This window comes from Echinops telfairi, unplaced genomic scaffold (assembly GCF_000313985.2).
Source record: "Echinops telfairi isolate 266 unplaced genomic scaffold, ASM31398v2 ScPeMD7_2010;HRSCAF=2546, whole genome shotgun sequence".
NCBI classification, from domain to species: Eukaryota; Metazoa; Chordata; class Mammalia; order Afrosoricida; family Tenrecidae; genus Echinops; species Echinops telfairi.
The window spans coordinates 20289010-20300633 of NW_022105908.1; the positions used below are offsets into that span (position 1 = coordinate 20289010).

At 59.0% G+C, this 11624-nt stretch overlaps 2 protein-coding genes across 2 annotated transcripts in view; one reads left to right on the plus strand and one right to left on the minus strand.

The window, feature by feature from the left end:
* Window positions 1-6389, plus strand: part of YBX2 (Y-box binding protein 2) — a 31763-nt gene extending 25374 nt beyond the window's left edge. Inside the window, exons 2-10 of the mRNA XM_045293316.1 lie at window positions 3-12; window positions 608-671; window positions 2129-2162; window positions 2939-3028; window positions 4286-4570; window positions 4906-5009; window positions 5334-5508; window positions 5829-5913; window positions 6012-6389. Of these exons, the coding sequence (XP_045149251.1) occupies window positions 3-12; window positions 608-671; window positions 2129-2162; window positions 2939-3028; window positions 4286-4570; window positions 4906-5009; window positions 5334-5508; window positions 5829-5879 (813 nt within the window). The 3' untranslated portion in view covers window positions 5880-5913; window positions 6012-6389. The remainder of the gene's footprint in view (window positions 1-2; window positions 13-607; window positions 672-2128; window positions 2163-2938; window positions 3029-4285; window positions 4571-4905; window positions 5010-5333; window positions 5509-5828; window positions 5914-6011) is intronic.
* A 182-nt stretch (window positions 6390-6571) lies between these two features.
* SLC2A4 (solute carrier family 2 member 4) overlaps window positions 6572-11624 on the minus strand; it is a 7803-nt gene continuing 2750 nt past the window's right edge. The window contains exons 3-12 of the mRNA XM_030886485.2: window positions 10810-10945; window positions 10527-10699; window positions 10311-10435; window positions 10104-10219; window positions 9840-10002; window positions 9542-9729; window positions 9269-9373; window positions 9002-9103; window positions 8393-8596; window positions 6572-7958 (exon numbers count right to left, since the gene is read on the minus strand). Coding sequence (XP_030742345.2) covers window positions 7755-7958; window positions 8393-8596; window positions 9002-9103; window positions 9269-9373; window positions 9542-9729; window positions 9840-10002; window positions 10104-10219; window positions 10311-10435; window positions 10527-10699; window positions 10810-10945 — 1516 coding nt within the window. The 3' untranslated portion in view covers window positions 6572-7754. The remainder of the gene's footprint in view (window positions 7959-8392; window positions 8597-9001; window positions 9104-9268; window positions 9374-9541; window positions 9730-9839; window positions 10003-10103; window positions 10220-10310; window positions 10436-10526; window positions 10700-10809; window positions 10946-11624) is intronic.

Below are 11624 nucleotides of genomic sequence, written 5' to 3' on the forward strand. Positions count from 1 at the left end.
AGCCGGTGCTGGGTGAGGGGGGGTCGCGCGCCACGGCGGCTCTAATGGGGCGAGCGGGTTGGGGGAGGGGCAGCGTGGAGCTTGGGGTTCAGAGGCCCAGAAGACCGGGAGCAGTGGACCAAAACGAGTGGAGGGGGGAACCCTGCAGGGCCTTCTCGATGGGTGAAATGGAGCTGGCAGCACATGCTAGGGCCTTGAAGCCCAGGGAAAGCCTTGGGCACTGACCACGCCCCCAGACGGGCAGCTTGGGCCAGTTGACTTCGCTTAGTACTAAGTAAATCGGTGAGCCCGGGCAGCAGATGAACTGGGCCCCTCTAACATGGGGCGGGGGAGAAAAGCCCTGGTCCTCCCCTAGTGGACCAGGTGAGTCTGTAGTTGGAAGTGAAGTGCCTGGATTTGTAAGCATGTGGGAGAACGTGCCTGGAGAGTTGGAAGGGTTTGAAAGTAGGAGCCTCGCTGTGGTCCAGTTGGAAGACCCTGGGGGACACCTGGTTGGCTTGCAGTTGAGTAGCAGTGAGGTAGGTTAGAGGTTGGAGTGTCTGAAACTGAGCCCCACCCCGTCTTCTCCCCCTCGTCTTACTGCCCCCACTGCATCTCTGCCTGGCAGCAATCCAAGTCCTGGGCACAGTCAAATGGTTCAACGTCCGGAATGGTTACGGATTCATCAACAGGTATCCGAGGAACCCCACGAGGGGGTGGGATGGGTGCCTTCCTTCCAAACTGGCCTGTGGGATTGGCCACCATCCCACCCATCTCTCTCTCTCCTCGCTGAGGCACATGGTTGCCCTCTGCACTGTGCAGCTGGTACTGATTGAAAGTCTTTCACCCCAGCACCGACGTGTGCTTACCGGCAAGATGAAGCCGCCTTCACATCTCCAAGGGCAGCAGAGAGTTAATGAACTAGGATCTTGGCAAACCAGCTTCCAACCTGGACCCTCTGAGGGGTGGCTTTGCGCTCACCTTCACCTTCTGGAATCACCTCCTCCTTTGTCGTTTGTTGTGCCTCTGAGGCAGAAAGTACAGAGAAGCCCTGCGCCTCAGGGCTCAGGCCTGGAATCCTCACCCATTTCCTGTTCTGAGTGGTACACACAAACTCACACTGCTCTTAAAGAGCTGCAGGCTCATTGAGATCCCCCAGCTGATTGAGGCTGGGTGGGGGAAAACAGCTGAAGCTGGCTGCTTGTCTTCAGTGTGGCAGCCCCTTGCTCTCCTAGCACCCAAAAGACTGATGGTGGTGGATTGATTCGAGCCAGGGCTCCCACTGTGGGCTCCTCCCCAGGCCGGGCTGGGTGCCCGGCCTGGCCCCCTGGGAGGCTCTGGTTCCCTCTTAGCCAACTGACCTCTGTACAAGCTGAAGTGCTTTAAAGTTAGAGCATGTGTTCTCGGGAAGGGTCCCACCCTCACCCTGGAAGCTGAGGACCCCTGGCCCTGGGTCGTTGAACAGACAAGCTATTCCACAGCCCTTTCCCTTTAGGGGCTGTTAGAAACCAGGTAGAAACCTGGCTGTTAGAAATCAGGGGCTGTTAGAAACCAGGGTAACAGTGTGATCAAGAGTGGGCAGAACCTTTTCTCTTGCACCTTTGGCCTTCTGTGTGTTGAAAGGGGGTTGACCGTAGGCTTCACTGCCAGGCTGAGGGTGAGAGATCCGGGTTTGGGGGCTGTTTGGAACGAGCCTCCTCCTCCACCTCCACACCTTGTCTCCTGCAACCGTTCACTCTCTCCCTCCTTGAGTGTAGAAGGAAGACCTCTGGAGTCTCCGAACCACGATGAGCCGGAGGGGTGTATGGGACAGTTACACCTAGCACTACCTGGTTCCAAGGTGCCCCTGAGGTGGAGGGTGGAGCATTTAGCAGGTGTCTAGCTGTCCCCAGCTCCTCCTAGGTGACCTTGCCTCCCCCCTCGCCCTATTCTTCAGGAAGGCCAGGTTCCCTGTGGCTTCAGGTATACTGGCTCATGGAGGCCTTGCTCGTCTGGCCTCTCACTCCCTGGGCCCTACCTTCTCGCAGCCAGTGGTGGGACGCAGGGGAGGAGGGCCCCTGGTGAGGAATGGGCAGTAAGGTAGCCAGGCTTCAGTGGAGGCAAGCACATCTTGGCAGTCACGCCCCTAATGACCCCTCCTGTTCCGCAGGAACGATACCAAGGAGGATGTCTTTGTTCACCAGGTAAGAGCTAGGCTGGCGTTCTCAGAGAGGGACTGGCCCCCTCGTGGAAGCCCTGTGCAGTGCCATCTGTCTGCCCAGCTCTCATGTCACAGTGGCATGTCCACCAAGAAATAGCTGCTTCTCCCGTCTGCCTCGGGGCACCTGTGTTGAACCTCCAGTAGCCTCACCTGGGTTACTGAAAGTGCACCAAATGCCTGGCGTCCAGGCCTGGCATGCTTACCGGGCTGCAGCCTCAGGCTAGCGGTCTGTGGGTACAGTGGTTCTCAAAGTGTGGTCCCTGCACCTGCAGCTTCACCCGACCCCCAGGCCCTCAGGCTCCACCCCAGACCCACCGCTTCATACTCGGGGGTGGGGCCCAGCCATGGGTTTTAACAAGCTCCCAGGTGCTCTCATGGCAGCCAGTGTGAGAACCACTGCTTTGGTGGTGCGCTTTCAGGAGGGGTGAGGTAAGAGGGCCTGGTACACTTTACCCACTTTGCCACTTAGGGCTGGTTTGCTTTTTGCCTGACTTTTGAGCTCCTCTCTCTTGCCTCCCCAAGGGAGAAGAAGGGGCGGAGCGGGGGTAGGGAGTCCGCCGAGGCCTGTGGTAACGGCACGGTCAGTCCAGAGGCCCCTAGTTCATTGCTTTTCCTCTACTGAACTCTTGGCCACCTCCTCCATGTTCTTCCCGTGCCAGCCCTGCCCCCAAGTAACAACTTTGAGCCAAATTGGGTGGTGGGCCCAGAGGGGCCTCCTGTCTTGCTGCCCTCACCTTTAGTGACCTTTCCCCCAACCAGACAGCTATTAAAAGAAACAACCCCAGGAAGTTTCTGCGCAGCGTGGGAGATGGAGAGACTGTGGAGTTTGATGTCGTGGAAGGAGAGAAGGTTTGAGGGCTCCTGGGGATCCTGGCAGCGGCTGGCATGTGGGAGGAGGGCCTGGAGTGTCGACAGGCAGGCTGCGATGGGCTCTTCCTCGGGGCCTGGAGCCCAGGCTGTAGGAAGGGAAGGGGTCCCTGCATGGGCTTAAGCACTCAGCTGCTAAGCAAAGGCTTGGTGGTTAGACATCCATCCTGCCCGAAGCACCTTGGAAGAAAGGTCTCCATCTACTTCCAAAGACCCCTGCCACCGAAGCCTGCAGGGCAGCTGGACTCTGCCCACGGGCAGGCTCCCTGAGGAGGAAGCAGCCCTGTGACAGCTTGTTTCTTTCTGTGGTTTGGGGGAATGAGGTGGTGTCCGAACCCAGTCTTTCTGAGCTAGAGCTGCTCGAAATCTCATACCGGCATCCCCCGCCCCCCTCGCCATCTCGCCCATGCCAACGCACAGCACCCCCAGACGGGGTCTCTGCGGCTGTGGGTTCTCGATGGGAGCCAAGTCTGTGTTCTCTCCTGCGGTGGATGGTGGGCGGGTTGGAAGCACCAGGCTGGCTATTGATTGGCAGCCGCCCCACACTGGCTCAGCAGCACCGGCAGGGTCTCTGGGGGTGGGTCTAAAGGGGTGTCTTAAGGAATGTTTCCCTTTCATGAGACCCTTCCTGAGCACCTCCACATCTATGCCCCACACGCCGCAGAGGCAGCCTTGTGCAGAAGCTGGATGGTGACTCCCCATCGCACCCCCACCCCTGTCTTGAGGGCTGAATAGCAGCTGTCGTAAAGGGACAGGTGACAAAGGTGGTCCATTGTCTGCCCCCCCACCTTACCCCTCAATAGTGGAAAGACGTTGGGAGAGTGGCGATAACGGGAGGGTGGAGGGAAGGTGAGGTAGAAAGGGGGAACCGATTAAAAGGATCTACATATAACCCCCTCCCTGGGGAATAGTCAACAGAAAAGTGGGTGAGGGGAGACATCAGTCAACGTAAGACATGGAAAAATAGTGATTTATAAATTATCGGGGGAGGGAGGGAAAAAATGAGCTGATACCAGGGGCTCAAGTGGAAGGCAAATGTTCTGAGAATGATGAGGGCAACAAATGTACTCGACACGATGCATGTATGGATTGTGATGAGTTGTATGAGCCCCTAATAAAATGATTTTTTTTTAAAGTTGGGAGGTAGAGGCGAGAAAGAAAAGCTAGAGAGGAGTTTGGGACTTGTGCATTTGAAGTCAGAACTTAAGTTCCGACCAGTCCTCCCTGCCTCCTTCCCAGGGTGCAGAAGCTGCTAATGTCACTGGGCCCGGGGGGGTGCCAGTGAAGGGCAGCCGCTATGCCCCAAATCGACGTCGGTTCCGCCGCTTCATTCCCCGGCCTCGCCCAGCTGCCCCACCTCCCATGGTGGCAGAGGCCCCCACAGGTGGGGCAGAGCCAGGCAGCGAAGGAGAGCGGGCTGAGGACGCTGGGCAGCGGCCCCGACGTCGCCGCCCACCACCCTTCTTCTACCGACGGCGATTTGTACGAGGCCCCCGGCCCCCCACCCAGCAGCAGCCTATAGAGGTGAGAGGAGATGGGGTGGGGGTGGGGGTGGGAGCCAAGGTAGCATGTTCTGGAAAAGGAGTTGGTGAGGACAGAGACCACAGGGTTCCCAAAGGAGGGAAGTTGAGAAGAGTTGTGGTACCCAGACTGCGTCCCTCTAGGACACTGATAGGAACCTTGGTGACGCCGTGGTTGACTGCTAACTGAAAGGGCAGCGGTTTGAACCCACCAGAGACATGGTCTTCTGCTTCTGTAAACATTTATGGCCTCTGAGACCCCGTGGGAGTTTGACTCTGCTATTAGGCTGCTGGGGGTGGAATTGAATTGATGGCGATGGGTTTGGTGTGTTTGGGTAGGGCACTGACGGCGTAGAACCTAAAGAGACAGCCCCACTGGAGGGGGACCAACCGCAGGGAGATGAGCGGGTCCCCCCACCCAGATTCCGGCCCAGGTACCGAAGGTAAGGACCCCTCACACACGCTTCTCCCCTCCCCTTCCTGGGACTCTCTCCCCTCTTTGACCATCCTAAATTACTGCCAGTGGCCAGGGAACAGGAGGATGGGAAGGGGAAGAGTTCAATTCTAGGAAAAGCCTGCAGCCAACCGTGGTGAGAAGGGCTGGCTGGCCAAGAGACAGGAGTGCCCAGGGGGAAGGAGGAGGTATCCCTGGGGCTGGAGGCTGGTTCTGGGAAGGCTTGCCCAGTGCTGAAGCGGAGTCCTAGGGAACAGGGAGACATCTGGACTGGGCCCCTTGTTCCCTTCATGGCCTCTGCTTCCTTCCCTAGGCCTTTCCGCCCCAGGCCACCCCAGCAGCCGACCACAGAAGGTGGGGATGGTGAGACCAAGCCCAGCCAAGGCCCCACTGATGGTTCCCGGCCTGAGCCCCAGCGCCCACGAAACCGCCCCTACTTCCAGCGGCGGCGGCAGCAGCCCCCTGGCCGGCAGCCTACAGTCTCAGAGGTGAGGCCCACAGGACAGCAACTAGGGAGGTGGGGTGACAGGATTGGCTCACCACCTTGGCCATGGCCCTGCCCTCCCCCAACCCCCCACTTCAGTCCAGGCTAATGGCAAAGAGCTAACATTATTGGGTCCACTGCTGGCAGGCGCCCCCATCCTGTTGACCCCCGCCCCCAGCTTTGCTTAGAGCAGCAGCGTCAGTCTGTGGCTGGGACGTGAGGGGGGTGGGAGGTTGGCTGTGGAGGGTTGGGAAGAGCTGCTGGGTCGGCGGGCGAAGGCTAGGGTTGGGGTTCTAATGAGCAAGCCCTCCTTGTTCTCTCTAGACCTCAGCCCCCATCAGCAGTGGGGATCCCCCCCCTACCATACTGGAGTGACTCCAACTGTAAGGACACCCAGAGCTACCACCTGGTGAGGGCAGCTCTAGGGATGCCCCTTCCCCCCCTTCTCCCGCGGGTGGCTAAGAACTCGGACTCATTCATGACTCATCTGTTTCTCCCCTCTCTCAGGTTTCTACCAGTTTTTCCAACTGACCTGTACCCCCTTCTCCTTTCCCATAAACTCATGCCATCAAGACACCAGCTCTTCCCGCTTTCCTTGAGACGCAGGAGGGTCAAAGCCACAGCCTTGTGCTTGTTTTTGGTTTGTTTTCCTCTCCCCCCAGTACCAAGGTTGAAGGAAAGGATCCACCCTATCATTCCCAGGCACCCATCACGCCCTCCCCTAAATCAGGCTGAGAAGGAACCAGCCAGCTCTTCCCTCCTCCCGGTGTTTCTTTCCCACCCCAGTTTATTTTTGCTCCCCCCCTCCCCCCAGCCCCCACCTCTGAAGCCATTTTATGAACTGCCTCGTGCCACCAGAGCCCTCCAGTAAAAACAGAAACAGGCTTTCCTGTCTGGTCTCCGCCTCTTTTCTGTTTGGACAATGGCTGGTAGTTTGTTGCAGGCGGGGTGGGGCAGTGGGCAGAGCCAGCTCTGGGCTCTAGCGGGGCAGGTGCGGGCAGGTGCCTTCCATCTCAATCCCAGGAAGGTACGGACGAGAGTGACCCCCTTAACCACGTAGGCAAGTGTTTGACAGCGCCATGACAGGCCTGGCATCTGCGGCTATCCTTTATTCCGCTTCATCCGCAATGGGAATAAAAACAATGAGTAGCAACCTAACGGGGCCAGGAGGGCCAGCATCCAGAACCTTCTTGGGCCTTGAAATAAGGCAGCAGGACCAAGAGAGAGGAAGGAGGTTGGGGGCGGCAGTAATGGTCCTTGTGTCAGCCCACCCTCCTCAACTATCTGCATAGCAGGAAGCTCGTCTGCAGAGGGTGACACTAGATATAGCTATATACATATTCAGTACAACAGATCTTTGGTTTCTTCTCCCTGCCACCTCTTGTTCAAGGACATACAAAAGTGTCCTAAGGTTCCCCCAGCCCAGGGTCTCCAGGCCGCTGGCCCGACCTCTTCTTCCTAGTTGGTCAAAAGCCTGTGGGCACAAGACCCTTGCAGGCTGGAGAAGAGGAACAAGCCGGGCTCTCGCTGGGTCGCCGTGGGGAGCAATCCAATCGAGTAGTAGGCCCAGAGCGCTAAGGCTAGAGGCTGGAGCCTGCTGTCCCATCCTCTTGTCAAACACTGGCATGTGTGCCCTCTCTGGAGGGCCGGCGTAGAGGTCCGAGCCTCTAGTGAGAGCTGGAGGCAAGACCGAGCGAGCAGAGGGTAGAGGACATGCCCTCTGCCCTGGAGGGGTGGGGCACACAACCCCCTGCCCTCAGAGTCCTGGTGGCCAGAATCCAGAGAGCGTGCCACATCACGGGAGGAGTCCAAAAGCAGGCGGAAACTGGAAACTTCTCCCATCCTGCCCTCTGCTTCAGCCCCCCCACTGAGAAACAGTCCTAGAGCCTACCCTCCTTACCACACCCCCACACCCCCTTCTCTAGCCAGGAGAAAGGTATTCTGGAGCTGAGGCTGGGGCGGGTGGGGAAAAAGGGCTTAGGCTATGGGGGGTGGGGGGGATGGGAGGGGGGCGGGAATGGCCCACTCCGGTGGCCACAGCCTAACCACCACACATAATTCATCCAGGAGTCACACGAATAAGAGGGTGCCTTAGACCACCCTCCCCTCCAGCTTCCCAGTCCCACCAGGCTGCAGGGGTTTTCTCCATCCTGGAAGTACCAGGGAAGAGGGTTAAAGTGCTGCAGAGAAAAGGCGGGGCTGTGGGGGTGGGCGGGGAGAAGGTTCTGGCTCTCCCTTCAGGCTAACCCCTCAGTCATTCTCATCGGGCCCCAAGTACTCCAATTCCGTGCTGGGTTTCACCTCCTGCTCTAAAAGAGAGGGTGTCCGGTGGAAGGCAGCAGAAATCTGGTCGAACGTCCGGCCTCTGGTCTCGGGCACTTTTAAGAAGGTGAAGATGAAGAAGCCAAGCAGAAGGGCCGCGAACAGAAGGAAGACGTAGGGACCCAGAGCCTCCTGAGACAGGTGGAGAAAAGTGTGGCCAGAGGGGGAAAGGGAGGGCAGGGGTGGTTCATGCAAGCCAGGAGTTCACTTAAAGCCCCTCTTAGGGACCTGGGGGTGCTGCTGGGGGTGGGGGGAAATTGAAATAAGGGATCAGATCCGGTCCAACATTCTCTGAATCGCAGCCTCTTCACCACCCTGCATCCCTTGGCTCCTAGCCACGGGTCCTCCTGTTTGTCATTTCTGCTTAGCCTGAATGGGTTGGGCTTAGGACCCTCTTGTTGGTTTGGAAGGCACCCCTGTTACTATCTGATCTAGGACAGCTCCCTTCATTCCGATGATAATGGTGGAGCAGGGGTCTTCAGTGAGGCACAGTCCATGGATATGTAACTGGGGTGGGGTGGTGCACCTGGAGCCAAGGAGGGGCTATTGGGGGGGGGGTGACCTACCGCAACATACTGGAAGCCCATGCCGATGATGAAATTGCAGGTCCAGTTGGAGAAGCCAGCCACAGCCATGGCTGCCGGCCGGGGGCCCTGGCTGAAGAGCTCGGCCACGATGAACCAGGGGATGGGGCCAGGGCCAATCTCAAAGAAGGCCACAAAGCCAAAGATGGCAACGATGGAGACGTAGCTCATGGTGGGAGCCCGCTCCTGGGGGTCAGGCAGAGAAGGAGGAATACAGGTCAGGCTTTCCTGAGTCTCCCTCAACCCGCAGGAGGACCTGTGGCATTCGCCCCTCCGGGCAGCTCCCTGAGAGGCTTGCGGTCCCTGGTTAGAACAGGCCCCTTGGCTGTGTCTGGGCAGTGGTCTTCTCCTGCTTACCCCAAGCAGACTCAGGGAACAGGAAATAACGCGGCTTCTTAGCTCTCAGGGTGTCCTTGTAGGCTCTCAAGCCAGGTGACAACCTCAAATGACTGTTTTTCAGGTTCCAAGGTTCTGCCAACTCCTGCGCCAGGTCCCCATGGTCCTAACACGCTGGTTGGCCCCAGAGCCTCTTGGGATCGTTTCTCTGGGTTGGGCTGCTGTCCCTGCCCAGTTCCCCAGCCCAAGCCTTACCAACAGAAGCAGGGCCACTGTCATCATGATGGCACAGCCACACATGCCCGCCAGGCCCAGGAGGTGGAGTGTCCGGCGGCCAGCCCGCTCCACCAAGAATACCTGCAGGGAGAGTCAGGGCTAAACAGGGCGGCCCTGCCTGGATCAAGCAAGGGGGCAGGGGGGTGGGTGGCAAACTGGGAATGGGGAGCAACTAGGAATAGGATTGCTAGGAGACCCCGGGGATGTGAAGGTACAATGGGGGCCCCTTCCAGAGGGGCGCATTACCGAAACCAGGGTGAAGATGGTGTTGACCACACCAGCTCCTATGGTGGCATATGCTGGCTGCCCTACTCCTGCCGTCTCAAAGATGCTGGTTGAGTAATAGAAGACCTAGAGGTGGGGGTGGGGGGTGGAGAGAGGATGTCAGGGATGCCCCCCCCTCCTACCACACCAAGCCTGCCAGGGCCTGAATGTCAATCGCAGCAACCTGCTCCCTTCTCCCTGCTTCTCCAGCTGTTGCCTGACCCTTGCCCTTTCCTGGGGGCTACACCCACGTACAGCATTGATGCCTGAGAGCTGCTGGCTGAGCTGCAGCACAACTGCAATGATGAGCGGCTGCCGGTGGGTCCGGCTACCCAGGAGCTGGAGCAGGGACAGCGGCCGCTCGCGCTCCAGCTTCCGCTTCTCCTCCTTCAGCTCTGCCAATACCCCAGACACGTCGGCCCAGCCAGTCAGGCGCTTCAGACCTGGGGGTGGGGGTGGGGTGGGGGGGGTCAGCCGGAGAGGAGGGCAGGACTGGGAGGCTGGGAAGAGGGGGGGTGGAGCCCTGGGCCAGACTTCAGGGTTGAGTGCTCACTCTTGCGGGCAGGACCCTCCAGGTTCCTGATGATGTAGAGGTAGCGTGGGCTCTCTGGGCAGAAGGGCAGCAGGACCAGCTGCAGGACGGTGGGGAGCACCGTGAGGCCCAGAAGCAGAGGCCACAGGGTGGCAGTGCCCAGCATGGACTCCAAGCCCAGCACCTTCAGGGAGAAGAGGGTGGAAGAGGGCAGGTCACTCACTCAGCTCTCCTGTTTGCTCCTCAAGTCCCCTCGTTCTCCAGGCCTCCCCCCAGCTCAGTCACCTGGGCGATCAGAATGCCAATGACAATGGCCAGTTGGTTGAGTGTTCCCAAAGCACCCCGCAAGTGAGTGGGGGCGATCTCCCCTACATACATAGGCACCAGGCCTGACGTCAACCCTGGGCAGAGGGAAGAAGAAAGAGCTGAAGGCAGCCGCTCCCTCCCACCACAGAGTCCAAGAGGGGGGCAGTGCGGTGGGGTGCTTGGTACCTGAGTAGGCCCCGATGAGGAAGCGTCCAAGAATGAGCATCTCATAAGAGGCGGCGGCGTTGGCCAACCCCATAAGGGCGCCCCCCAGCAGTGCCAGGATGTTGTTGGCCACCATGGCCCGCTTCCTGGCAAGAGACAGGTGGGGGTGCCCATCAGAGTGAGGCCCCCTGCCCTGGGGGTGCTTCCTGTCCCCCACCCCACCCTCCAGCCCCATACCTTCCCAGCCACTGGGAGATGATGCCAAGGAGGAAGGAAGAGATCATGCCGCCCACAGAAAAGATGGCCACGGAGAGAGCCCAGAGGGTGGTGAGGGTGCCCGGTGGGATGGAGCTCGGCCCTTCGGGCCCCTGCCTCCCCAGCCATGTCGCATTGTAGCTCTGTTCAATCACCTGGGCGGACAGCATAGGAATGAGCCCCTGCCAACCCTTTCCTCTCTGCTCAGCCGTGGGGTGTCCCCTGCCCTCCTGGGGTGGTCACCCGGCTCTCAGAAGTCCCTCACCTTCTGTGGGGCGTTGATGACCCCAATGTTGTAGCCAAACTGTAGAGAGCCAAGCACGGCAGAGAACACAGCGAGGACCAGCGTCCCTGTCACTCTCTGCTGCGGTGATTCCCCATCCTGAGCAGGCAGAAGCGGAGAGGGGACAGGTCACTCACTTGGAATCACAGTCTACCCTTCCCTCCAGAGGCTGAGGCTAGGTTCCACCCAGCGTACTGGGTAAGACCAGCTGGGCCATATTAGGAATCACCCGGAGATCTTGTAAACAGGAGCACACAACGGGGGCCTACCGCAACGGGGGCCCAGCAAAAAATTGCGTGTGTGAGGCTAGGATGTCAGAGGAAAGTGTTGGGGACCTATGTCTCAAGATGCCGCTGTGACCTTGAGCCAAGTTCAGCCTTAAGACACGCGAGTTAAGATTCGTGTGACCTTGGGCAAGTCACTTTCCACTCTGAAGCTAGGCTTCCTCGTTGGGGAGATGGGGGTGATGTGGCCTGTCTTAGCAGCCAGCCTGTGGGACTGTTGGGAAAATCAAAAGCAGCTGGATAATGGGACCCCTCTCTGACAGTGCTGGCTCTGGAAAGTGACAACTGCATTATCATCCTTAGCCACCGATGTCTGCCTCCCCACTGGGGGCCCTCTCAGACTGTCCCAGGAGGCCCTCACCAGGCCCAAGAAGGGCAACTCCCCAAAGGACATCTGGGTCACTGCTGCAGGCCTATAGCCCTGGGGGGTGGCATTCATTGCCTCTGCCCCAGGCTTCCCCTCCCCCTCACAACTGACAAGGGGTGGAGTGGGGGGCTGTGCCAACATTTTGC